Source organism: Herpailurus yagouaroundi, unplaced genomic scaffold (genome assembly GCF_014898765.1).
Source record: "Herpailurus yagouaroundi ecotype Mexico unplaced genomic scaffold, PumYag 182, whole genome shotgun sequence".
Lineage (NCBI taxonomy): Eukaryota > Metazoa > Chordata > Mammalia > Carnivora > Felidae > Herpailurus > Herpailurus yagouaroundi.
In genome coordinates this window covers 17,874,143-17,901,923 of record NW_024412413.1, presented here as the reverse complement: position 1 = coordinate 17,901,923, position 27,781 = coordinate 17,874,143, and the positions used below count along the sequence as shown (strand labels likewise).

At 36.7% G+C, this 27,781-nt stretch overlaps 2 protein-coding genes across 10 annotated transcripts in view; one reads left to right on the top strand and one right to left on the bottom strand.

Moving 5' to 3' along the window:
* Positions 1-25,708, top strand: part of HCFC2 (host cell factor C2) — a 48,206-nt gene extending 22,498 nt beyond the window's left edge. The window contains exons 10-18 of one of the 6 annotated variants that reach the window (XM_040491037.1): positions 455-632; positions 4,950-5,056; positions 5,720-5,793; positions 7,286-7,301; positions 7,763-7,900; positions 9,464-9,649; positions 10,048-10,086; positions 10,354-10,639; positions 11,877-13,970. In XM_040491037.1, coding sequence (XP_040346971.1) covers positions 455-632; positions 4,950-5,056; positions 5,720-5,793; positions 7,286-7,301; positions 7,763-7,900; positions 9,464-9,649; positions 10,048-10,086; positions 10,354-10,639; positions 11,877-12,061 — 1,209 coding nt within the window. In that variant the 3' untranslated portion in view covers positions 12,062-13,970. Of the gene's footprint in view, positions 1-454; positions 633-4,949; positions 5,154-5,719; positions 5,794-7,285; positions 7,302-7,762; positions 7,901-9,463; positions 9,650-10,047; positions 10,087-10,353; positions 10,903-11,637; positions 13,971-23,778 lie in introns of those variants that run through there. The other 5 variants (XM_040491038.1, XM_040491035.1, XM_040491039.1 and 2 more) reach the window with 5 other exon arrangements.
* Positions 25,705-27,781, bottom strand: part of NFYB (nuclear transcription factor Y subunit beta) — a 32,161-nt gene continuing 30,084 nt past the window's right edge. For 3 of the 4 annotated variants that reach the window (XM_040491041.1, XM_040491042.1, XM_040491043.1), the window contains one exon: positions 25,705-27,385. In XM_040491041.1, the coding sequence (XP_040346975.1) occupies positions 27,353-27,385 (33 nt within the window). In that variant the 3' untranslated portion in view covers positions 25,705-27,352. The remainder of the gene's footprint in view (positions 27,386-27,781) is intronic. The other variant, XM_040491044.1, reaches the window with a different exon arrangement.

Here is a 27,781-nt window from a genome sequence, read left to right as displayed (position 1 = left end):
CATATAGAATAATTCATTTGCTTGAACTGAGATTTTATTTTTAGGAGTCATCAGGTCTTTAAAATCCATGTTGACTTTGTTAAGAAAATTGGACAAATGTGTTAAACTCAGTAGCTCTGGTGTTGTCGCCTGTGCTGCATACATATTTACTTGCATACTAACTACCACTCATAAAACATAGTCTGGGGTCCCCCCCCTCAGAATATACCCTCTTATTCCCCTTTATAACTGGTCTTCTGAGAATGGAGATTAAGGGAGGAAATGGGTTTTTTAAACTGTTGTAAAATTTAAAGAATAATCCTATACAAATTAAGTGTATAATTTAAACTGTTTTATATCTTGGTAAATTTATTTTCAGAAGCATTCAAGTTGTAAATTATTTTGCTTGTTTTTCACATGTATTTCTATTTAACTGAACATTGCTTGCTACAATAAACTGTTTTATTTCTTATAGATCAGCGATACAACGAACAGTGCAAAAACTGAACATACACCTATGAAAGGAACTTCTGTGAAAAACAGACCAGATCTCAAAGCATCAACTGATTTTAATGCTGCTTTACATCCATCTATGGCAACTAATACTTCTAATCATAATAGTTGTGTTGTGGATATGTTAAGGAAAAATGAAGGTATAAAGATGGCATTTTTAAAAAATGTTTATTTATTTTGAGAGAGAGAGAGAGAGAGTGCGAGCAGGGGAGGGGCAGAGAGAGAGAGAATCCCAAGCAGGTGCCGCGCCATCAGTGCAGAGCCCAACACAGGACTCGAACTCACAGACCATGAGATCATGACCTGAGCCAAAACTAAGAGTCAGATGCTTAATCAACTCATCCACTCAGGTGTCTCAAAGATGGCACTTTAAGTAAAGCCAAAGCTTTTTATAATAACGATAGGGAATTATAGTCTCTGAAAAAGTAAATGTTCTATGGTTTTGATCCATTTTCAAAATAATAATAAACTAGCCACATTGACCCTAGTTAGAGTGATGTCAGGATACTAAGAAAGCACTGACCTGAATTGCAAAGCTTAGTTATGAGGTATGGAACTCAAATGAGGCAAGCTCTTGTATGACATTTGAGGTTGGCCAGTATGTTCAGTGTCACGTTCCCATTACTGTATTTTCTTAGCACTTAGAACTATCTGAAATTATCTATTTGGGGCAGGGGTTTTCTTGTTCATCTCTATTTCCTCAGCACCCAGATCCATGCTTGGTTAATAGTAGTCATTTAGTAAATATTTGTTTAGGAAATAACTGGATTATCCTCAGAAAGATAGTTCATTTATGAGAACTGTTGATTACATTCATGCGACAGCTTGTACTTTGGTGATCCTTATATTTAAAATGAGTTCATTTGAATATTCTGATGCCATTTCAGATACATTGTATCTGATTTCAGTATCTAAAGTTATTTTATAAATCTCATTCTGATGTCCCTGACATAGAAACATGTGACTTTAGAAACGCCTGGGTGGCTCAGTTGGTTGAGCATCCAACTCTTGATTTCGGCCAAGGTCATGATCCCAGGGTTGTGGGATCAAGCCCTGTGTTGGGCTCCAGGCTGAGCGTGGAGCCTGCTTGGGATTCTCTCTCTCCCTCTGCCCCCCTACCTCACTTTTGTGTTCTCTCTCTAAAATTAAAAAAGAAAGAGAGAGAGAGAGAGAGAGAGAGAGAGAGAGAGAGAGAGAGAAAGAAAGGAAATGTGACTTTATTTTTAATTTGAGAAAGTCATGACAGCTGATATAAATCTAATGCCTCTTCAGTGATACAAACTTAACAAGATGAATATTATTTTTATTTCCATTTTTTTAAATGTTTATTTTTGGGAGACAGTGCAAGAAGGGAAGGGGCAGAGAGAGAGTGGGGTACAGAGGAGCTGAAGCGAGCTCCATGCTGACAGCAGAAAGCCCAATGTGGGGCTCAAACTCATGAACCATCAGATCGTGACTGGAGCCAAAGTCAGACACTTAATCAACTGAGCCACCCAGGCACACCTTTATTTCCATTTTTCTTAATGAGTCTGTGGTAGGTAAGAATATTCAGTGAAAATAATTTCCTGTAATTTTTCCTTATTTCATCACCTGTGCAAAAGGAGAGCACTTTTGTTTTATTGATTTTCAGGTGGAATCATTTGGTTAAAATTATAAAAGCCTGGTCCTGGACCTCAATTTATATTTCTTTCTTATAGTGATTTTCTATGTCTATCTTATAAAGAAGTTTATGCTCTTGAAAACAAATAGGAGCTTTGAGATTTCAGAATCTTAATGTACTCTAAATCGTATGTTGTAAGACAGTTTAGAAAAAATTAGTACGAAACAAATGGGAAAACCAGAGTGGTTGTACAGCGACAGTATCACTGACAGATCATAGACATTCAAATCTGTGAATGATTGGCTACCCAATCTCAGGTTAACAAGGGGAGATTGGACCTTTTTCTTTGTAGGTTGGAGTAGCTGGTATGTTTCAAAAGTGGAAGAGTGACATGGTTAGTTGTTATTGTTGTTTTGGAAAGAACACTCTGGCCTCACCATCAGAAGAACTGGAGTAGGAAATGATTGGGAGGCTTCGTAGAAGGTTCTTTTAGGACTCTAAGAGATAACCAGAGACTGAAGCAGTGGGTGGAATGGAGAGGAGAGAATATATCATTTCTGAGAGTTTTAGAAACTAACATCTATTACTAGCCTTGGAAACTGATTGGATATGAGAAATAAAAACGAGTTTACCATGACTCCCAGTTTTTTGGTTGTATATTCAATGAGTGATGATACTCTTTATCAAGAAATGAAATATAGGAGCCAGAACAGATTTGGGAAAAAGGTAAGTTCAACTTTGAACTTAGTGTTTTTGAGACACTCGAGGAACATACTGGTAAAGATTTTTAATTGGCAGTTGGATATTTAGGTGTAGAGTCTAGGTGGTAATTTTTGGCTGGAGTATAAATTTAGAAATTAAAGGTAACTAAAATATAAGCCCCACAAGGAGCAGTGACTTTATCTGACTTGTTCACTGCGAGATTCTTAGCACCTGGCAGTGTCCAGGATATATGTATTTGAGAGATGTATGATTTATGAATGGTAGTGAAAACATAGGAAAATATGTAAATGGAGAAAAGAGAAGGCTTGGGAACACCTGCATTTAAAAAGTCATCTGAAGGGGCGCCTGGGTGGCGCAGTCGGTTGAGCGTCCGACTTCAGCCAGGTCACGATCTCACGGTCCGTGAGTTCGAGCCCCGTGTCAGGCTCTGGGCTGATGGCTCAGAGCCTGGAGCCGGTTTCCGATTCTGTGTCTCCCTCTCTCTCTGCCCCTCCCCCATTCATGCTCTGTCTTTCTCTGTCCCAAAAAATAAAATAAAAAACGTTGAAAAAAAAATTTTTTTTTAAAAAGTCATCTGAAGAGATGAAGCCAGCTACAGAGATTGGAAAGGGGTTCTTAAAAGGCCAGGAAAAGAACCAAGTAGATTGGTGTCCTGTTTTTTTTCTCAGTAGTGGTCATCTCAGTTTGTGTATGCATGTTTCTCTACCACACGATTATAACTTCATGAAGTATTAACCATGCCTGCTTTATTTAACCATTGTAGAAGCATGCACGATATCTGGTAAATAGTAAGTCCTCAGTATTGTGGAGTGAGGGGTGCCTAGGTGGCTCAGTTGGTTAAGCATCCAACTCTTGATTTTGCTCAGGTCATAATTTCACAGTTCGTGGGATGGAACCCTGCTCAGGCTCTGCGCTGATGGCGTGGAGCCCACTTGGGTTTCTCTCTCTCTGCTCCTGCCCTGCTTGTTCTCTCTTTCTCTCTCGCTCTCTCTTTCAAAATAAATAAGCATAAAAAATATTGTGGAATGAGTAATTATAAGTCATAGAAAGAAACAACTTCAAAAAAGGAGTATGTGGTCGGCATTGTTTATGTTGCAGAAAGGTCAAGTAAGTGGAAATTGAAAAGCATCCCTTAGAAATCATTGACGTTTGCCAGAGCCATTTCATTAGAGTAGAGGGGTAGAAACCAAATTTGAGGAGGTCAGGGAAGTAGAGACTGCTCTGAAGGAATTAGTGAGGGGTAATGGCAACTGGAGAAGATTTGTGGGGTCAAAGAAGATGGGTGTTTTGTTTGCTTGAGACACTTGATAATGTTTAAGGACTGAGTGCCAAAAACTGCTAATGAAAAAAGAATCTGAAAACCCTGAAGAGAAAGGAATGATTGATAAAAGAGGGTCCCAAAATATGGGGAAGGGGTAGAACCAAGATCACAGGAGGATTGATTATCCTTCCTCTGGAAAGAGGTCAGTTCGTCCTCTGAAATGGAAGAGAAGATAGAAAGGATGGGCCCAATCATAAATGTGTTTCTAGTTTAGGGCAGAAGAAGGCAGAAAACTCAAGGCATTCATGCCTGATGACTTCTGTTTCTTCCCCTAAAGTGGGAGGCAAGGCATTTGATCTATGATTTAGAAGAGTCCAAGAACAATGATTCAGTGTTTAGAATGGAAGAAGGACCTGAGAAGTTAGACATCTGTTATCTATGTAGTACATTTTTATTTTTCTTTTCTTTATTTTTTAAAAAATATTTATTGATTTTAAGAGAGAGAGAGAGAGAGTGCATGAGCAGGAGAGGGGCAAAGAGAGAGGGAAAAAGAGAATCCCAAGCAGGCTCCATGCTGTCAGCGCAGAGCCCAACATGGGGCTCGATCTCAACAAACTGTGAGATCGTGACCTGAGCCGAAATCAAGAGTTAGAGCTCAACTGACTGAGCCACCCAGGTGCCCCTGTAGTCCACTTATTTTTCTAAACATTTTATGTTTAGCCTAATGGTTAATACATATGCATGACATTTGCAGTGCCTGTGTTTATGATTTTTAAAATTGAAATACCAAGAACGTGTGACAAGAACCATAATAAGATAGCACATTTATTGCAGGCGTTATGTTAATAATTGCTTTTTTCGCTTTAATTTTAGGTCCTCATACTTCAGCAAATATAGGTGTTCTAAGTAGTTGCCTGGACTTAAGAACAGTAATCCCTGAAACTTCTGTATCCAGTTCTGTTTCCAGCGCACAAACTATGGTAACCCAGCAGACCATTAAAACTGAATCATCCAGTACAAATGGGGCAGTTGTTAAAGATGAAACTTCACTAACAACATTCAGTACCAAATCTGAAGGTTTGAAATGTGTTTCACATACTGTATTTTGAACCATTTGTGTATATAAATTCATCAAACTTACTTGTTTAGATGGGAATTGCATTTCATCTTGGATTGAGTTATATATAAACAGATAAAACATTCCAATTAAAATTATTATATAACATACTCTTCTGCCTTCCATAAAATATTTAAATCAGCACACACCAAAATACGTTCAGAATGTGTTTTTCCTACCGTGAATATATTCAGCAAATTTTTTTTCCATAGAAAAGATTTATTCTTTAGACTATGGGGTAACAATTCCTCCAGCTTGATAGATTTCTGATTTTATAAATTCTCGTTTCATTCTTTTGCTATAAGAATTGTGTTTCATCTTTGGTAAACGTTCTCTGAAGTTCTAGCTGGCCATCAAACCCTTGAGAAATGAACATTGTGAATGAATTTGAGTTAGAGGGTCCATATTTCTAATTATTTTGCTTTTCTCCCTGGGGCTATTTTTTTATGTTTATAAATTATATTTTAATGTGTCTGTTTGATAAGTGATCATGTAAGTCTTATATGATGAATTGTTTGGTTTTTAGTTGATGATACATGTGCCCTGCCTGCAACTAAGATCAGCCGTGTGGAAACACAGGCCACAGCGATGTCATTTTCTGTAAGTATGTGACCTGAAGATCACTTGTGTTTACAGGTGGCCAAGTATGCTTTAAATGCTGAGCAACTTCAGTGTGAATTCATGAGAAGATTCTTGAGTGTCCTTTAGTAATGACTTGACATAGATTGAGAAATGAAGGCTTGAATAGGAAAATGTTTACAGTATACACTAAGTGAAAAAAAGCTGCATAAAAAGTAATATAGATATGCTGTGGTCCCAATTTTATTAAAAGATTCACACAGTAGATACATTCCTACTCTCACGTGAATCCACATACATCCATACTGCAATGCTGGATGACTTTCTTCAGGTTGTGCGACCATAGATGCTTTTTATTTTCTTCTTTGGGCCTTCAGTATTTTTGTATAGTGAAATGTGTTACTTTCATAATCAGAAATATGTATGTGTGTATGTGAACATATATACGTATATATGTAAGTTACATTAGTGGTTTAAGAGTAAAAGGACATGGTACAGAATGGAAAACTTGAATGGCTCTATTACTAGCTACTTCTTAGGAGAACAGCAGAATATTGCAATATGAAAATAAAAATTGGGTAGGCATACCTATTGGGTAGGCCAATAATCTACAACATGGCATCGTTTTATGAAAGGCCAGAACTGGTCTGCATGGCACCAAACTTAAAATGCTAGGAATGTGCCTCACAAGTATACACAACTGTCTTAATTACATAAATACAAGGGTAATACATATGTGTGTGTGTGTGCATGTGTGTGTATATATACCTTTTAATTTATTTTAAAATACTGAGTCATTTCAGCTTTATTGCTATGAGCAAGAGTTTTTATTTGACCTAATATTTACCTCTTAGCATCTTCAAGAATTATCTGTAGTTTTAGTTTCCTTTCAATCATGATTTTATGGATTTTGATCGTAGTTTTATCTTCATCAGCTTTCACCTTTCCAGAATGTTACGTTAAGTCCTAGAGTTCTTAGACTCAGGGAAAAATTATTAAAGGGAACGTTTTTCTCTTCAATCTGTCTTGCAGCACATCAGACAGAATGGTATTTGTTATTTCAGTTGGAGCCAGTTGTTTTATAAAAGTTGTTGAAGAGAGTTTTTACAACTTTAAAAATGAAAACAAGTTTAAAGCTATTCCTTTTTTTAAAACCTTAAAGACTTTTCTAGTTAGCTCACTTTGTCATGTGTGATAGCCTAAATAACAAATAATGTGAATTATAAGCATGTACCTCTGCTGTTATATATTTAAGACAGAAATAAATAACTGAAGTGCACATTTGTTTTGAGCTTCTGGAAACAGTGTCTCATTTATAAAGAAGATGGCTTAAAAAGGTTAGTTCCAGGGATAAGTATAATTCACTTATCACTAAAAGTAGTTTAAGGTAGAGGAAGTGTATTTGTTTTAAAGCAAGGTAAAAAATGTAAAACTGTTTAATCTGCTCCTCTTTAGTATATACTAAAGTATATTCAAATTGCATTTTAGTTTTGAACATTTTTTCTCCTTTTAGGTTTGGAGAATCACAGGTATTTCAAGTGCAAAGATCACTGAATTTCTGCTAGTTGTTTTTGAATCTAGAAATAAGCCAGCTTGGAATGAATTTTTCCTTATTTGCTCCTTTTGGAGCAAGGTATAATGTCACACTAAAGGGATTACATTTTCTGAGAGAGTCTCTGAAATGACAATGTTCTATAAAACAGCTGGCAGTTTAACAAATCACTGATTGGAAAGCATGCTAACTCTAGCTAGGTTGATAGTCCAGAGCTACTGACTTGGAGAATGCCTGTCACTCCCCATGTTTGAATTGGCATCCCTGTTTCACTGTCAGTTGACCTAATCTGTTAAGAGTTTATTTACTTATGAGCTGTTAATATTGTGGTGTTTACCCGTATACCTACTTGTAGATCACTGCATGGATTTGTTAAATCTTGAAGTTTCTTATATGCTCAATAAGAGTCTTGATAAATTTTTCTTTCTCTAAAATTAGAAAGAGACTCCTTCAAATCCAGTGGCCACAGTGAAAGCAGGAGAACGACAGTGGTGTGATGTAGGAATTTTTAAAAATAACACAGCTTTGGTGAGCCAGTTTTATTTGCTGCCCAAAGGGAAGCAAAGCATCTCAAAGGTAGCTATTGATATGTTTTCTACACTGTGAGTTTGTAAGTGTCACAAATGAGGTCTTTTTTTATAACCCTGATTGAAGTCACTTTGGATGAATGAAATTGGGATCTGTTCACAGTCTATAATTAAGAGTTCTATATGCCTTCTTATCTTGTATTCTTTTATAAGGCTCTTTTTATGGACTGTATCATAAGCAGGTCACTTAAAAAATCTTATACAATCACTGGGCTGGATTTTGAGTCAAAATTAATATGGTCTGGCCAGTACAGATAAGGATGTCTTTTAAATACCTCTAATTTTGTTATCTGGTATGTTTAGAGAATGGAACATTTTTTCTTAGAACTTTTTTAATTCCTGATTTCACAACTTAAAAAATTTAATAGCCCCTGTAGATGAAGGAATACAATCTAGTTTTCTCTTGATTCTGAAACCCCTTAAAGTGGAACTCATATATATAAACATTAACCCTCTAAGAATTATCAAATAGATAACAGCTCCAAAGCACACTGAACTAATTTTTTTCTGGAATGGGGGATTTCAGAGAGTGAATTGCCAAGGAAATAGCTACTTAGTTTGACTCTCCCAAAGACCTGCACAAACGGACAATATATCATTTATCATTCTATTTTAGTTTCTCTAATATTACCTCTGGCATCTCTCTTTTTCATATAGAATTTTTCCAATTGTTGACAAAAATGAAAATGCTGGTGAATAATTTGTTAGTATTATACCTAGTGAAATTTCTGGCTGTAGCTTAATTTCATATATTAGAAATAACGATATCTAAGGGCCTAGTAATTACCTGTTTTTCCCAAAAGAAAAACAGCATAAAATTTAGAGTCAGTAAACTTGGGTTTGATTCATTAGTTCCAGCACTCAACAGTGTGACCTTGGAGAAGTCACTTGTTTAACCTGAGACTCAGTTTCCTCACTTATAAAATAAAAATGATAAAGCTCCCTTAAAAATGGGAATGATACATTAGGACTACCTGTCTCACAGTGGTGCAGTGAGAGGGAAAATACGGAAAAATTGTTTGAAAGTTATGAATGTTATGATCTTTCTACCCAGAGTATACAATCAAATTATTTAACATTTGTTCAGCATCTGCTGAATATTAATTTTTAAAATGCTCCATAATACATGCTGATCACTTCTTTTCTGGCAAGTTTGCTTGCCTGTATCCAAAGGGTATTGTTCCTGGTTAGACTGAGAAGAATTCCTCTGAGATTTCTATTCTAAGTTTATATGGACGGTTGTTTCTTTGCTTATAGTGGTTGTCAGTTTTTTTCTACCTTTACATTCTTCATGTGCAGAATATGCTTAAATTTCTTTTTATAATCAGTGGTTTTTAACTGGAAAGGTCACTTTTCCTCCAGATAAGAATCACTGATTTATAGGGTTAGTTGCTTTTGTATTTGGAGGGTTTATTCCATGTGTGACAGAGGGAAAAAATTAAATGTGAACTAGAACCTTAAAACATAATTCATTCTTTGAAAAGTTTTCTTGTTTAATGACAAAATAATTAATTGCACTTTTTCTTTGACTTTTGTATATGTTACATTTTAGATAGGAAATGCGGACGTACCTGACTACAGTTTACTTAAGAAACAAGATCTTGTTCCAGGCACAGGATACAGATTCAGGGTAGCAGCCATCAATGGATGTGGAATAGGCCCTTTCAGCAAAATCAGTGAATTTAAAACTTGTATTCCCGGTTTTCCTGGAGCTCCTTCTGCAGTCAGAATTTCAAAGGTGAGATGTCCGGTCAAGTCTTGGTGATTTATTTATTGAAAGTTTATACATGAAGTAAAACCATCAGTTTAGAGATTCTTGTTAGTAACCGATGAAATGAGAGGTATCTAAAAGGGGTATCTAAAAACCAATGTAACATTGTGTGTCAACACTATTTCAGTTTTTGAAAAATTAAGTAATAAGTGGGGTGGATTAAAAGTTTAAAAAATATTGCTTGCTAATAACTCATAATTTTAAGGACCAAATTTCAAGCAGGATTACAGCATCCAAATTCTAGAAAGTCAGAGAAATCTGGTATGCTTCTTAATATTAACTTTGTTCTTGTTGTATGGAACCAAAAAGTTTGTGTTGGAGAATTTTAATAGAACACATGAAATTGAATTATATTTTATCCTAAGGTCCTGCCCCTCTTTAGAGAAGAAAAGATCTGCTTTCAGGTAAGAAAAGTCCCTTTCTTGGGATGGTATAGGCAGACATTTAAGCCTAGTTATGATATTGAAAAGTGGGCAATGAAGTAAACATTGTAAATCCAATTAAGGTAAGTTTAAAAAAATCGGTAATAAAAGTTCTAATATCTAATGCAATTACTTTAGCAAAAAACAATATTTTGTGTTCTAAAGATAGACTCAACATTATAAGTGATATTAGAGAAAATTTCAGAACCTTTACCTGTTTTTGTTTTTGTTTTTTCTCCTCTCTTCAAGAATGTTGAGGGTATCCACCTTTCCTGGGAACCTCCAACTTCACCTTCTGGAAATATTTTGGAATATTCAGCCTACCTGGCTATCCGCACAGCACAAATACAAGATAATCCAAGTCAACTTGTGTTTATGAGGATTTATTGTGGTCTTAAGACATCATGTATAGTAACTGCTGGGCAACTTGCAAATGCACATATCGATTATACGTCCAGGCCTGCCATTGTGTTCAGGATATCAGCAAAGAATGAAAAGGGATATGGACCAGCTACGCAAGTTCGATGGCTTCAAGGTAACAATAAAAAAGCACCTTTAAATTGAGGTTTTTTTTCTTGTTTTTTTTTTTTGTTTGTTTTTTTTTGTTTTTTTTTTTTACTGAAGCTATTGTGATAATTATTTATTAGTAACTGGTTATGAAGATTTGTCATTTAAAAGAGTATTCTCTGACTGTATTTCTAGCACTTATGAGTTTGAGTTTGTAAGTTGTTCTTAAAATGTATTTGCTCAATTTTAGATCCAAATAAAAATAGAAAAGAAGCAAAGACTCTCTGAAAATTAGTGTATGGATTCATCCTTACAGTTATATAACTGCTCTTTTATAAAGGAAAATAGTAAAATTAAGATAAAAGCTAGAAGGCTTTATTACCCCAATATCTTTTCTAAAGGCCACGTAACTCAGTCATCCTAGAGGTATTGAGATGATTCTAGTAACTGGCTGTTGTACACTGTGCTGTCTTACTTAGTAGATGTTCTCTCCATTGTAAAGGCCCTGTCTTTGAGTACTCCCTATAACTTTATTATTCTATATGAGCAGTGATTCTCTAACAACTGTCTTCTACTGGATAATATCTGTGATACTAATATTAGGAACCGCTATTTGATTCATTTTTTTGTTTACCTACAGTTAGCACAGAGCTTAAGAAATTAAAAAAGAAAGAGGCGAGTTTAGAAACTCTGGTTTTGAATTTTCTTTATTTTCCAAGAATCATGGCAAAATACAAAAAGAGTAATGGGTTTTCTTGATTCATACCAGGCTGATACATTGGAATATATTTTTGGCCAAAGCACTTAATGTACCTGGTCTTTGATTTCCTCATTAATACAAGAGGGAGTTAAAAGAATTTACATATAAGGTTTCTTTCAGCACTAAAATGCTGTCTTTTCATCAGAAGCAAAGTATATCTGTGAACATTTTAGCAAGTGTTTTAATGGCTCTAACTTTGCTTTTGCTGAAACTAAAACACGCGAATTTAAAATTCAAAATTGAAGTACATGTCCTCTTTATTGCAGAAAGAAAGAAGCACCTTAACAGGACACAAGTTTTGAAATAGTGTTTTAAACATTTGTAAGATTTTTGTAAATGCTCTAAATGTTTTATTTTTGCATTGTTTTTACCTCAAAATTGTATAAAGTTTTTTACAACTGAAAAATAAGCATTAGACAGCTTACTCAGGTCCCATTGCAACCTTAAAGATGCAGATAGGCATTATGGATACTCTGCCACAGGTAGCTTGTTTTGAACCTTTTAGGAATTTCCCGGTTCTGCTGCCGATACAAATCTGGAGTGAATATACAGAGCAATATAACTGCAGAAAAGATGGTTCAAACTAAGAGCCGTAATAACTGCAGGGGCCCAGGCCTATCTGTTTCTACCATGCGACCTTATGCCAGGTCAGGTGGACTGAGTAGCTGTGTCCTCGAGCTTCACATATAATACTCCCGGCCACGATGGATTTAATTGTGCAGGATTGATATATGTGTATGTTCCAGTTACTAATTTAAAGTGTATAGAATATTTTAATATATAATTTTTGTAAAGAACTGGGATTTTTATACTACAGTATTTGTAATTAATGTGTCTCACTAATTAAGTTTCTCTTGAAGAAAATATGCAAGCTGTTAGACACATAATGAGTGATTTCCAAACTCTAAAGGTAAAATAAATGCACTACTCTGGTGTTATTAGAATACCTTTTTTGTGGCTGTATGAATCCTAAATCTTTAAATGTGTATTTTTACAAACAATGTTTACAAGGAGCTTCTCTGGTTTGTTGTCTCAGCACCTCCCTTGGTGAGAGCTTCATTCTGCATTTGTTAAATTCATATGCTTTGCTTTTAGCATATGCTTGCTTTTTGCACTAGTAGAATTTTAACTTACCTCATTATTATGTTTGTAATCATTTGTATAGCTTCCATAATATGTCTGGTATAGGCTAAACAAATACTTAACCAAAGTTAAAATAAATGGTAAGCAGTTTTGCACATATTAAATGCTAGGGTTTTTTGTGTATATTTGTGTGCTTAGTTATAAAAAGAGTAAGAATGAAAAGTTATAGTAAGTATATGTTTCAAGTCCAATTTAATGATTTATCTGCTTTATTAGAAAAAAGTCTGGCTTTTAACTCCTTATTCTCTGCATTAATTAACAATTTGCATCTTGAAGCACTTCCCTTAATGACAAGGACGAAGTTGACTTTAAGCAAAGAATAGAATATTTGTTTGAGTGTGCACATTTGTAACTATTTAGTATTTGGTTTAGTTTACTTTGCTTATATGCCTCTGTTGTGCTATGAACCTGTGGTTCTAAATACATCTTATTTTCTAGAGAGAAACGCAGTCTTGCTATATACCAAGGGATTTGTGAAAATAACAAATGTTTTTACTTTGACAATTAGCCCAGATTCTGTTATCGTTTTGTTTTGTTTTGTTTTTTGGCATTTGTGCATTAAGCACTGGTCATATTTATTGGTGACTGAAAGATGCCATTGAGAGATCTCTGTGGCTTGACATTCATAGTTAATAACAGATCTTTAAGCTGCGTGTTCATGAATAGAATGTACTAGGGTAAATAACAAGAGAAGTGCATTTAGCTTCCTATGATTTGCACATTTTCTAAGCGAAGATCCCTTTGAGTAGCAGTGGGCTAGATCATGCAGGTATCTTTCATATGAGGATTTACGCTGAGTTAAATGACTCTTTACCCCTCCTTGCTGAATAAGCAATTCAGATGTACAAGCCTTTGTGCCATAGTCCTCTACCTGGGCTCTACAACTTTGGTTCACATATGTAGTAAAAAGATTTTGATGTTGCATGCTCTTAGAATTATATTTTCTAAGATATTGTATTGGCTTTGTTTTAGCTTAGTAAACTGTTTTGGCAGTTTAACTAGAAATAGGGTATTATAAACTCACTGTTATCTGCATTAAAAAAAAAAACAATCTGATTGCATGTATGAGGCCCCCTTGCTCTATAACCCAATTACATAAATATAATCACCTCTAAGCAGGTGAAACTGTTGGCCTGTTATTTCAAAGACTTGTAGTCTAGCCAAGATTTGTTCTGGTTAGAGATCTGGTCTATTATAACTGAAGGTATTTTTATTTTAAAAAATTGCAGCACTTGTAGCATCAAAATCACTTGTAACATTGCCTATGAAGAGATAATTAGGTTGAAAGTTATTGCAGTAATCTGCCCATGAATGAAATAGGTTGCAAAATAGACTTGGTCTTTGACTGCTTAAGGTATACACTGACAGTTGCATTTCCCAAGACTGATTTTAGACAGTTTTATGTGTTATGTACCAATGATGTGTAAAATAAAGCACCTTTTCTATTATAACCAATTACAGGTGTTATTTGTTTTGAACTATATGAGAGAAGAATTAGTGATGGATGGCAGAGTAAATCTGTAAAATGTTGATTTTATATCGTTCACTTAAAATAACATAGGCAGTCTCATAAAGAATAGATTGTATCCGAAAACTTGTTTTTAAGTTAGTGAATTGTGTTTGGGAGTCATTTTCTCATAGAAATGTAAAGCCTGTCTCTCTAACCCTTACTGTGGCTGAGCTAGTAAGTAAAAAGGCACATGGCTCCAGGAGACAAATCTAAACTGTTGTCATCTCTTTTGTCCTCTAGTTGCTTTTAATTTTTTGTCTGTATGCTTTTCACCCATTTTAATTCACAGCAGCCAGACTTCTGTCCTGCTATTCCATCAAAACGGCTCTAGCAAAGGTCAGGGATAACTTCTCATTTCCCAAATCTAGTGATTTCTCTTGTCATTTGTAACTTAACCATTCCCTGGACACTTGGACATTTTCTTGGCTTCTGTGCTACCGCTAGCTCTTCCTTCCCGTAACTCCTCCTGTCTGTAGGCCCCTTTTCTACTCGCACCTGCCTTCATTTGTTTTTTTCAAGACTCACGTCCTTTTTCAAGATTTCAAGATGAAGCATTTCCTGACATGCTCCATTTCCAGGTAGATTTGACCCCTTTGTCTTATGCCCCCACTGTCCTTTGTCAAATCTTCTGTCATAGCTGCCTAAAAAACATTGTGTCCTTACTTGTTAGCATTGTTCTCTCCCTCTGCCTCTAGATGGTAGGTCTTTGAGGTAGAGAGTGGGTCTTTCTATTTCTTCCATATCAGCCATTTAGCTGGTACTTAAATATGTGTTAACATGATTAAGGAAAATTGTCACCACGTTTCTCCATATTCTCACTCCCCTCTCTCAAATTGGGGTCAGAGTGGGAGGAAGGCTTTGATAGGGAAACAGATTTTAGCTCTTACTTCGGTTCCTAAGAGTTCTGGGATAAATAAAGAATATGTCACATATATACTGGGCTAAACGGGATTTAACATAGGTATGTATAGGTCTCAAGCAGAAGTCTTTGACCTAAAAAGATCTGAGCATTTAGTGAGATTGGTAGGTATTGCTGGGTTATGATTTCTAACATTGGATGAAATGGAAAATGAGCTAAAAATATTTCCAAACTATTTCCTTATAGAAAAGCCATGGACTCTTGTCTAACATTAGAAAAAACAACCTACCTATTTGATATTAAGCACTGGGACTGCTGGAAGACATAGAACACCAGCATTAATACATATCAAGTCAGGCCACTATTGTCACCTCCAAGCTTATAGGACAAAGGATTCTTACACCACTAGAAAACAACGTGACATTGGCACAACTTCCTTCCAGGTTTCCCAGTTAGAGTTGGGATTCCATACTATTTCTATAACTCAAGAAGACTCTTTTTTCTTTTCTTTCTTTCTTTCTTTTTTTTTTTAATCATGCCTGAAAAAACATGAAATACAACATTCTGGGGAGAAAAATTTCTATAAACTGAATGAAGAAAGAAAAGGCTTTAAGATCCAAAGATATCAGCCTCCTTGTTCAGAATAGATTTCTGTATCTTATTAGTATCTATTTGCTTCTTTCCTATCCTCTGAGGAGCTAAAATCAAGAAATGTCCACTTGTGAGATTGTTAATTTCAGCAAGGTCATCTGAAACAGAGTGTGAGGTTCTTTTGTGTATTTAGTGCCTTGGATAAATTGAATTGAACAAGGGCCTGATACTTAAAGGCCATCATATTTGCAATCTGACTACTAGTAATGCCAGTGTCTCAAATTCAAAAGTCTTGAGAATACAGGTTATAAAGCCTTTGGCCTTAGATAGAGAGAAGGTTAGGAAGTCACAGGTATGAGGCAGTAGAGACAACAGAAGGATTCTCTATTTCCTGTTTTGATTTTGCTGGTTCAACAAAAAGTCTTTGCAGAGTATTTAGAGATGTCAGGGTGTTTACTCCTGAAGCTAAAAAAAAAATGTAGAAAGTATGAGTTTGTGTTATATCAGTAATGAAAGCTACTACAGAGAAGGAAATGGCCCCCTTCCTACCCACCTCCCCCTTCCTGGTCTCCTTACCACCCAGGGACAAAAAGCTAAAGGAGGAGAACTGAGGAAGGCACAGGAGAACCTGTGCCTGAGCATTTGCAGGTTAAAAAGAAAAGGTAGGACTTGTATTTGTTTTTGAACATGGAATAACTCTATCCACTAGTTAATCATGGTCCAACAAATATCCAGCTGTGACCAAGAGGATCACTCATTCCTTGTATCTGGGGAGACAGAGTGGAAGTTCCTTAAGAACTTGAGAAAGGTTCCCTCCTAATTTCTCTGTTTCTTACTGGAGAGGGAGGAAAAAGCTGCCAGTATATTAATGACCGTCCATCATAATAAAGGTGTGGGTGTGATACTTAGGGCAGCATAGCATGTAAGAGAGTGGGCAGAGTTCTGAAGGTCCGACTTTCTGATATAAAAGTCATCCTGCCCTGGGGGGTGCAAGATGGCGGAGTAGCTGGACCCTCAGCTCATCCCACCCCTCCTCTACAGTCATCCTGCCACCACTTGCAGTTTAGCGCCCCCTGGTGGTGTTGTCCCTTCCACTTTAAATAAAGGTGAGATTTTTAGGTCTTGTAGCTGCCTGGGATTTTTAAAATAGCTACAGCAATATCTGGAACTTTCCAGTGTGTTGGCCCTGTGTTAGACCCAGTGGGGGCGAGATTGGGCCTGGAGAATACACTTTGGATTTCCCCATTTTCTGGGAATGGGTTGCAGTCCTTTTGCTGCCAGGCCTGATCTACCTCTTGAAGCAACTCACCCAAGATAATAACTTTAGCTTGCCGTTTGGGGAAAGGGGATGGATGGAATGTTTCAAGATGTTTTGTTTTGTTTTTTTTCTTTTTTTCAAGTTTTGAAATTGTGTAACAAATTTATGGCTATTTTCCTGAATCAGGAAAAATTGCACCTTAACTATCCCTTATTTAATCTGCGCAGTGTCACTGCCAGCAATGACCTTGGCAAAGTCACGATTACAAAATTGTTATGACATTTGTGTGACCAACCTGACACTGTTATTGACCAATGTGGAGAGACAATAACTACCATGCGCTTTCTGTATTTGGGGGGTTACTTAATACATAAATACGTTATTAGGAGAATGTGCCAAAGGGAATTTGTACTATTGAAAGTCAGCAGAATTCAGTAAAGAGGCAGCGTCTCCATCCATTTATTTTGGAATTCGCATCACCTGTCTCTATTTTCTGCTTTATACAAGAGATTACACCCAGTGTACAAAGTAACCGGTTAACCAGTGTCATGTTGGTGACTCTGATTCATCCTGGCAGAGCAGGACTGTAATACTCCCATCTCTTTGGATCTGAACCTTTGGGAAACTGGTTAACTTCCGTGAGGAGTAGTGCATCTCATCCCTCTTTTTCTATTTTATCAGGTGCTTCTTCCCTACCAGTTAAAACAATTAGCTGATTTGCAGTGCACAGCAGTAGCTGAAATACGAGGAGATGTTCCCTCTCTTTATTGATGAAATTATGTATTAAATAACCTTATAGCTTTTTTCTTTTAAAATATTTCTTGTGGGGCGCCTGGGTGGCGCAGTCGGTTAAGCGTCCGACTTCAGCCAGGTCACGATCTCGCGGTCAGTGGGTTCGAGCCCCGCGTCAGGCTCTGGGCTGATGGCTCAGAGCCTGGAGCCTGTTTCCGATTCTGTGTCTCCCTCTCTCTCTGCCCCTCCCCCGTTCATGCTCTGTCTCTCTCTGTCCCAAAAATAAATAAAAGTTGAAAAAAAAATTAAAAAAAAAATAATAAAACATTTCTTGTGAAATAAAATGATCACACATGTATTCAACCTTCAGCATAAGAACTACAACATTCTCAGATACCCAGAATGCCCCTATTTTTCCTGGCCGCCCGGGGGGCCCCCGCCGCGGGGGGGGGGGGGGGGGGGGGGGGGGTCTGGATTTTTTTGTTAATAATTCCCATGTTTTTATTTATGGTTCTACCGTCTATGTATGTATCCCTAATAGTATGCTGTTTAGATTTACCTGGTTTTGAACTTTCATGTAAATGGTTTCCTGCTGCATTATATCCTTCTGTGACTTTTTTCAGGCATTGGTTTTGAAATTCCCATCCGTGTTTATGCATGTAACCGCATTTCATTTGTTCTCACCGCTGTATCGTATTCCATTGTGTGGCTCTCCCACACTTTACTTATCTGTTCTTCTGTTCATGGAGATTTGGATTGTTTTCCATTTTGAGCTATCAAACAGTGCTGCCCAGAACATTCTGCCAATTACAATGGAAGCTCCATGCGGGCAGGGATTTTGTCTGTTTTGTCTGATCTTGTCTGTTGAGACACTCACGATGTCTAGGACAATGGAGGGCACATGGCGATGCTAATAAATATTTGAGGAATGAATGAATTCTTGTACCTTTCCCCTGGCGCACATGTACAAGATTTGCTCCAGGGAGGTTGTGTTCAAAGTATGGTCCAGGGACCCTTTCAGGGGCTTTGTGAGGACAAAATTATTTTCGTAAAATTACTAAAACATTATTTGTCCTTTTCACTGTCATTTTTCATGAGTTTATGTATTTTTCCAGAAATGATGACATCATCACTCTGACAGCTAATCAAGTGTATACTTGTATATTTTTGTGTTTTGAAAATGCCTCTTTTAATTTTCAATTTGGTAAATATTGATAAATATAACCCACACAAACAACTGATTTTTGAGGTCCTCAGTATTTTTTAAGGATGCAAAGAGGTTCTGAGACCAAAAATTTGAGAACCACAGCTCTAAGAAGCAGGTTTTGCTTGGTCATGCTGAACTGTTTCTGAAAGCATTTGTACCAGTTTACGTTCCCCCTGGCAATGGTTGAGTGCCATTGTTCCATATCTTAGCAAACACTTGGTCTTGACTATCTTTTATATTTGACAATTGGGTGGTGATTATATGGTGTCTTACTGTGGGTTTAATTTGCATTTCCCTGATTACTAATGAAATTGAGGGTTTTTTTTTTTTTTAAATATATGAATGTGTTTCCTCTTAAGTACTTATTCATGTCTTTTCCCCATTTTTGTATTAGGTGTGTCTTTTTTTCATTGATTCATAGGATTTCTTTATAAATTCTGGGTACCAGTCCTTCGTCAGTTAAACATGTTGTATATATATCTTCTCCCAGTTTGTGTATTATCTTTTGTAATTGTATTGAATCTGTTGATCAGCCTGGAGAAAATCGATGTCTTTTCAGCAATAAGTCTTCCTAGCCAAAAACACTGTGTTCTGTTTATTTGGTCTTCTTTTAATATCTCTCAATAAACTTTAATGATTTTTCTCCATAAAGGCCTTCATGTATTATATTAGATTTCTTCCTATGAATTTTTATATATTTTTAATGCTATGGTAAATTTTTAAATTTTTTCTATTCTAACTGGTTGTTTCTAATATAGATCATGTGCTATGTGTTGATTTTGGATCCAGCAGCCGTGCTAAATTTTTATTCTAATGATGTATTTAGATGCTCTTGACTTTTTTAATACAATCATTATCGGCAAGTAGTGAGAATTTTCTTCCTTTATGATGCTTCTACCTTTAAAAAAATTTCTTCTTTAGTTTCTGCACTGGCTATAACCTGTAGTACAATGTTGAAAAGAACTGATAGTGAACTGATAGTGAACATCCTTGTTTTAAAGGGAATGCTTTCAACATTTCAGTTCAGTAATTTTTTTCCCGTGTAAATGGCCTTTATCAATTAAGAAGATTCTCTTCTATTTCTGCTTTGCTAATAGTTTTATTATGAATGGGTGTTGAATTTTATTGAATGCTTTTTTCTCATCTATTTACATGATTGAATGTTTTTTGATGTTAATGTATTAAGTAATGGTGGCTGACTTTATTATTGAACCAACCTTTAACTCCAGGATAAAGCAACTTGGTCATGGTGTGTGTGTTTTATAATACATTGCTGGACTCAGTTTGCCAATATTTTGTTTAGGATTTTTGCTTCTGTATTCATGAGTAAAACTAGCTTATAGTACTTCTTTTATGCTCCATCATTGACTAGTTTTGAGGTATACTAGCCTCATGAAATGAGTTTTTCAATTGTCTGGAAGGGTTCAAGATTGGAACAAGTCTTTAAAACCATTTGGTCTGGGCGCCTGGGTGGCTCAGTCAGTTAAGTGTCTGACTTAGGCTCGGGTCATGATCTCATGGTTCATGAGTTCAAGCCCCACATCATGCTCTCCACTGTCAGCATGGAGCCTGTTTTGGATCCTCTGTCCCCCTTTCTCTCTGTCCTTCTCCCACTCATGTGTGTGCTCTCTCTCAAAAAATAAATAAACTTTAAAAAAAAACATTTGGTCATTAAGAAAAGATTTTTAACTATTGATTCCATTTCTTTACAGATCATAGGAATATTAGGATTTTATATTATTGAGTCGATTTCATTAAGTTCAATAAATTTTTCTAACACTTCTCCATTTCATTAAGTTTTTTGATATGAAGTAATCCATATTTATGTTTTTAGTTTCCTCGGCATCTGTAGTTATGACCCGTTTTCATTCCTGTGAGTTTATTTTGTGCCTTCTCATTTGATTAATCCAGAGGTTTGAATATTTAATCCATTGTTATTTTAAAAGTAGATTTCTAAATGCTAAAAGTGCATTATGGTTGTCTTAATCTTTATTTCTAATATTTTACCGGCGAATATGAGCTACAATATTTTAATTTTCTGAAATTTGAGACTAGCTTTATGATTTATGTGATCAATTTTCATATATGCTCCATGTATACTTGAAAAGAGTGCATTCCCCACTTGTTGAGTATAGTGTCTATTAAATCAAACTTGTCAGTCATGCTGTACAAATCTTCTCTTAACTGATTTACTTGATACTTGATTTATTTATAGAAGAGCCTCAAGATCTCATTATAACTAGATTTCTCAATTTCTCATGAAGTTCTGTTTGCTTTTTCTTTTGGCTTTATTATTAAGTGCATATTAATTTAGAATTTTTGGATCTTCCTTGGTGATTTAAACCTGTTATAATTATGTAGTGACTGTTATCTCTATTAATGCTCATTGCCTTCTGTCATCGTTGTTGTTGTTGCTGTAGCAATATTTTGGTTAGTTTTTATCTGAATATCATCAATCTTTCTTTGACCTTATATTTTGAGTTTGCAAGAGACACAATACAAAGATAAGGCCAAAGAAAATTTGCCCTTTTAACTGGATACTTAAGTACATTTATATCCATAGTGATTACAGATATAGGTTGGGTTTGTTTCTAGGTCCTCATCATAAATGTATCTTTTAATTGTCCACTCCCCACTTTTTGCTTTGTCTTTCATCTTTCATTTTCTTATTCTTTTCTCCCCTCCTGTTTTTTTGGGTTTTTTTAGTTTTCAATTATTATTTTTTTCTTATGAACTCTGTTTGGCTTATGAATTTTATTTGTTCTGTGTATTCTTTTGCTCCTTATTCATTTTTTCTACATATCAATTTCCATGTGTTGGTACCAATATTAAGAGTCTTCGTGGGTGATTTTGTGGTATAAGCTGTGTTTTTGTTTTCTTGTTTTTTTCACTTATGGTACCATTTTCCTTTCAACTTTTGTTAGAAAATAGGGGTTATTTGAAGTATGGACTAAAATTGAGACCTTTAAGGGAGTATGTTTGCTCCGCCAGATACCCAGAGACTACGAACCTGAGAGCATTTTAAATATTCATTTATTTTGAGAGGGAGAGACAGAGCTGGGGATGGGCAGAGAGAGAGGGAGAGATACGCTGTGGGCGCAGAGCCCGATGCAGGGCTTGATCTCACAAACTGAGATTGTGACCTGAGCCAAAATCAGAAGTGGGATGTTTAACCACCTGAGCCACCCAGGCATCTCTGAGAGCACTTTATATTACCAGCTTGATGGTTCTGTGATTTCAGATCACAAACCTTGAGTGCTGGTCTGTACTTACGAATTTGAGGTTGTAGTCGTTATTTATCCCCTGCCACCCGCACCAAAATCGCGACAGGCAAGGTTCCTTGCTGCCCATTTCTCTGTGGCAGTCCTACTAGACTCCAGCCTAGGTGAGCCTTAAGCTTTATGTCCAGTGCCCCTCCACTCCCATCAGTTCATGGTCTCCAGAGTTCAACAGAACTCTTGGGGCAAAAGCAGGCTTTGGTGCTGGCTTACCTCACAGCTTTCCTGTTTTCACTTCATTTTTGTGGAGTTTTGCCTACTTTTGTGTCAATGCAGTGATATATTTTAAATATATTATCTAATATTACTTTGTCTTATTCAGCATTTGCATTCGTTTTGTTTTTAAGTGAGAGAGAGAGAGCACGCGCATGAGTTGGGGAGAGGAGCAGAGGGAGAGAGGGAGAGAAAGAGAGTCCCAAGCAGGCTCCATGCTCAACGCAGAGCCCAATATGGGGCTCGATCCTACAACCCTGGGTTCATGACCTAAGCTGAAATCAAGAATCGGATGCTTAACTGAATGAGCCACTCAGGCACCCCCGGCATTTGGTTTTTTTGAACCAGGAGTCATTGAGGGTATCTAGACTGCCTTACTCTCAAGAAATGAAGTCTAAACTAGAATTTGTTTCCCTCTGCCCTTGATGTGAGTATTCCTGCTCACACGGCAGTTTGTGCTCCATAAACAACTATAGGTTGCTTAGTTCTCTCCTTCACACTGTCCTGCAGGGTAATACTCCTGTGGTATGGGTACTGCTACTTGCAAGGTTGGGAATGTACACAAATAACCCATTTTTTTAAAGTTCTACTTTTCTTCCAAAGTGAGGAATGGCTCTGCCATTTTCTTAAATGGCTGTTAGCTCAAATATTTCTTTCTGTTCTTTGATTAGAGATTGCTTTGGTCTGAGATAAGGATTTGGTCTTGGTCTCTTGCAGACCGAATATTGGGCATTATGTATGCGAGAATAGGCCCCCTTGGCATACCTGCCCTGGCTGTAAGGCACCATCCGTTATGACTTGTCTTTGCCTAGCGATGTGTTTTGTTTTTTAATTTTTAAAATTTTTTTTAAATTTATTTTTTTTAACGTTTATTTTTGAGACAGAGACAGAGCATGAATGGGGGAGGGGCAGAGAGAGAGGGAGACACAGAATCGGAAGCAGGCTCCAGGCTCTGAGCCATCAGCCCAGAGCCCGACGTGGGGCTCGAACTCACGGACCATGAGATTGTGACCTGAGCTGAAGTCGGACGCTTAATTGACTGAGCCACCCAGGCGCCCCCTTTAATTTATTTTTGAGAGAGAGACAGAGTACCAGTAGGGGAGGGGAAGAGAGAGAGGGAGACACAGTATCAAAGCAGGCTCCAGGCTCTGAACTGTCAGCACAGAGCCCGACACAGGGCTCAAACTCGTGAACCAGGAGATCATGACTTGAGCCAAAGCCGGACACTTAAATGACTGAGCCACCCAGGTGCCCCGCAATGTGTTTTCAACCAAGTACCTGGTGCTTAAAGTTTTGAAATATCTTTCATTCAGATATACTCTGAAATTGAGCCCTGGAAAATAGGTGCCAAAGACTTACTGTTTGCTCTTAGAGGACACTCAAGGAAGACCTAATTTATACCTGCCAAGAGGCAATAGTGTGCACTCTGCCGTCACAATATTGTCATCTTCTGTATTGTTGTGAAAGATGGAGGAGTTACCTGTCAACTTGTCATTTCCATCCCCGATGGCCATTAGGTTTCTACAGAGCCAGCACGTACTTTACTGCCGTCATTTGGCACGCTTGCTGGCGTGAACCTTGGCAAAGGAGTTTTTACAATACGTTGCTGTGCACAGGTATCCATCTACCGTGCTGTGCCAAAGGAAACGGACTCTGGAGCCGGTCAGGGAAAGCTGGAACTGTGTTGTTAGGCAAGCCTACATCTTGAAAGGTGATAGCCAGCAGCCAGAGAAACGGACCCATCCCAATGTCATCTGTGGCCCATGACTTGAAGAGATTCTGCCTTCTGGTTTTAAAATCCTTAAAATCAGGTATAAAAAGCAGCATTGTCTTGAAAGAAATGTCTAAGGGGCTGTAGCAGCCAACATATAGGCCGTGTACAAACCTACTCGGTTTGGGGTGGTGACATTTTCTCTATGTGGTAATACGAAGGTTTAACAAGTTTTAAAGGCTTTCCTGATGGAGTTTAAGCTAACATCTGAAGGGTGAGACTCAGCCAGGCACAGGAAGAGAAAGAATGTTCTAGGCAGAGGGAAGCATACGTGTTTAAGGCCATGGTGGGGAGGGCAGAAGACACAAAGCACTTGGCACAAGGAGCCAAGAAATCAGGATTGGAGCCTAACAAGCAAGAGGAAGCTAAACCTGAAGTGAGCAAAGGAGTATATCCAGCTCTAAAAGAAACCATAAATTAAAACTGAGTATTAGTTGGGATTGTTCTATTTTTTACTCATGAGCACGCTAACACTTAATATGAGTTTAAAGTCAATATACCTAAACATAAATTGTCTAATTCAGGGAAACCAAACATACATATTTAAGATAGCCTAGCTTTTGGTATAGATCTGACCCAGTATCATGTGAGTGATTCAGAAATGTATTTTATCATATAAAGCAACAAATATGGTCTTGTTTTGGACTACTGATAAAATGACTTACGCTAAAGAGAAAATACATATTTTTTAAAAATCTTGTACTCAAGGTTTTATTCTTGGCATATGTTAGAAATGATTTTTTTTCATTTGTCATGCTTAATTGATACTGTTGCAGAAATCCTTTTAGTTGGGCCCTCATAACTAGGTTCAGCCGGAATCATTAAAGGTAACTGGCATTCCTTCATCCCACTAAGGCAATCTAGAAAACAGGCAATAAGGCATGTTTTGGAAGAAAAAAAAAAATACTGCATAGATATTACACTGTAGGAGGAAAAGAAACACAGATTACATCATCATACTCAAGTAAATGACATTGGGAAGGTAACACGCAAAATTCTAGACTAAAGCATCTGTGTTAGAATGAGGTAGTGAGGAGGAAGACCGAGGTTACGAACGTCCTTCCATCTATGACTTAGTCACTGAAGCCCATCTCTCTCTTAAATACTCATAAAATCAGTATCTCCAGAGTTGTAAAGAAAACACTTTTAGGTTAATGTACAAGCTTATTTGGTTAAGAAGTTCTAGGGCAAGAAAATGTGACATTCAATTAAATGCAACCCAGGCCAAGGAAGAAGCCGACACTGCCTCTCCCATGCATGGAAGGAGATTGCGTACCTGATCCCAGCAGGGTGCCAGTGTCCTTTCAGAGGATGAAGGCCACATAACCCAGACTTGACCTGATTTTACCTCAAGTTTCAGTACTACCAACCAATTACTAACTTTAGACATTTGTTGTGGTTTGTATTGATTCAAGTCTTAAAGTTGTCATCTTTAAACTGATTTTAGAGGAAGAGTCTGATAATCAAAGACCAAGGGCCTTTATCAGTTATATAGTGATATACTGCCTGGATCAAGTAGAAACTACTTCATAAATACATTAATAGAGAAGTATCAAAGGCCTTCAGTTTTTATGTATCTGTTTAACCTAGCAATACTACTTCTAAGAATTTATTTCAAGAAAACAGTCATCGATGTACACAAGATTCAGTGAAGTGTTGTTTATAACTGTGAAAAGATGCATATAGTCAAAATGTCCAATAGAGGATTAAATAAATTACGGTTCAGCCATACAACAGAATAATAAATGAATAAAAATAAAAGACCATGTAATGACCTGGGAAGGATGTTTACAATATATTGTTAAGTGAAAAAAGCAGGTTACAAAACAGTATGCAAGTATGAGCCCATTTTTATAAAAATATACATATTTAGCAAAGTAAAAGGACTAATGATATTTACCAAAATATTAACATTGGTTATTTCAGCATAGTAGGATGATAGTTGATTTTGCTTAATGCCCCTCCTTTTTTTGCCTATTTGAATTTTCTGTAATGAAGATTATCTTTTAAATGGGAGGGTAGTGAGGGAGTTCTTAACCTCAGATTAGTCCAGATGTGCCCCCAAAGGCGCCTTCTGGCAAAGTAAATATTTCTGTTCAGCCTGTATCTGTGAAATTGCTTCTATCTTATAAATTTGAGTGTCCTTCCAAGAGGACATTCAAACTGCCTTTTAGGCAAACTGTACAGTAGCAGTTGTTGATATTAAAACAAAACAGTTCAATTACCAACAAAAAGGAGGAAATACAAATCCTCACTTTAAAAAAGGAACAACTCGAGCACATACTACTAAATTATACAAAGTCAAACTGTCTTAAGTTTAGTTTATTGCAGAGATCGAGACGGTGGCACACTCGGAGCTGGGGCTTCTGTTTCACGGCGTCCGTCCGTCCGCCATCCGTCCGCAGCACTCACTCTTCTTCACTGCATTCACTCACCCATGCGGAAAAAGGTCTGTGGACACATGAGGATGTCTAACGCTTCCTGGTTCCCAGAGTGTAACAGGAAACTTGACGTTTCAATTAAAAAGGTAAAATGAGGACATTTACCATCAGACTATAAAATTCCTCTTCTGGAAGAGGATACTCTAGTATTTGAAGAGATGCTTTGGAAAAATCATATAAAAATGAAAGGGGCACCATTTCAAGAGCACTAGGACTACATTAAACTTAAATGAATCCCAACATTCATAATAATGTAGCTCAAAAACAAATCTAGTCCTAACAAAAGCTCCAATAAACTAAAACTATCTTAACAGGCACAATGAACAGTGTAAACACTGTTAAAGGGCACCAAGTTTAATAGGGCAGACAATATTTGCTTCTGCATTCACACTTAATTTTTCAATTACATTTTGTAAAAAATGGTGCTGCTTAAGCTATGAATGTTTTACAAAAAATTAATTTTAATAAATATGGCAAATGCTAAAAATCTAGCTAGGTTACCATGCAAGATATTATATAACCAAGACAAACTCAAATTTATAATAAAGGCAACTTGCATTCAAAATGAACTCTACCCTTATATTTTATTAAAAGGGCAAACATCATGAATTAACCCAGCTGCTTACTTGAATTACAAAAGTAACATGATTCAATATGAAAATAAGAAACTGTCTACAAATCTCTGACAGTAATAAATTGCAATATACAATGCATACAGGAGTCATACAGAGCGACAAACTCTCGTACAAAACAAAAATATTTTAATACCTTTAAAATCCAAATTTTTCTTTAAAATCATTCATGAAAAAGATTCTCAAGTCAGAATTAACACCTCAATTAGTCAAGCATCAGGAAGCTACATTACAGCTATTTAATATACAAAGAGACATCTTCCCGCAGTCATTTCCTTCTAATGTCTCTGGTTCCAGAATCGTACAGACTCGCTTCTCTCCACTCCCATTCCACCATTTCTTCAGATCATGAAAACTGAATTTGCTGAACACCAGAAATCTAAGATTAGAAAATTTAAATTGAGCAGGATTTTAAAAATAATTTTCAAATAACATGTTATAAGCATTTAAAGAATAAAAATAGGAGAGGCGCCTGGGTGGCTCAGTCGGTTAAGTGTCCGACTTCAGCTCAGGTCATGATCTCGCGTCTGTGACTTCGAGCTCCGTATCGCGCTCTGTGCTGATAGCTCAGAGCCTGGAGCCTGTTTCAGATTCTCTGTCTCCCTCTCTCTCTGACCCTCCCCCATTCATGCTCTATCTCTCTCTGTCTCAAAAATAAAAATAAATAAACGTTAAAAAAAAATTAAAAAAAAAAAATAAATAAAAATCAGCAATGAAAAAGAAATCTACTTCCCACTCTCAAATCATTCTCTCTACACAAGGGAGCTACTTTAAT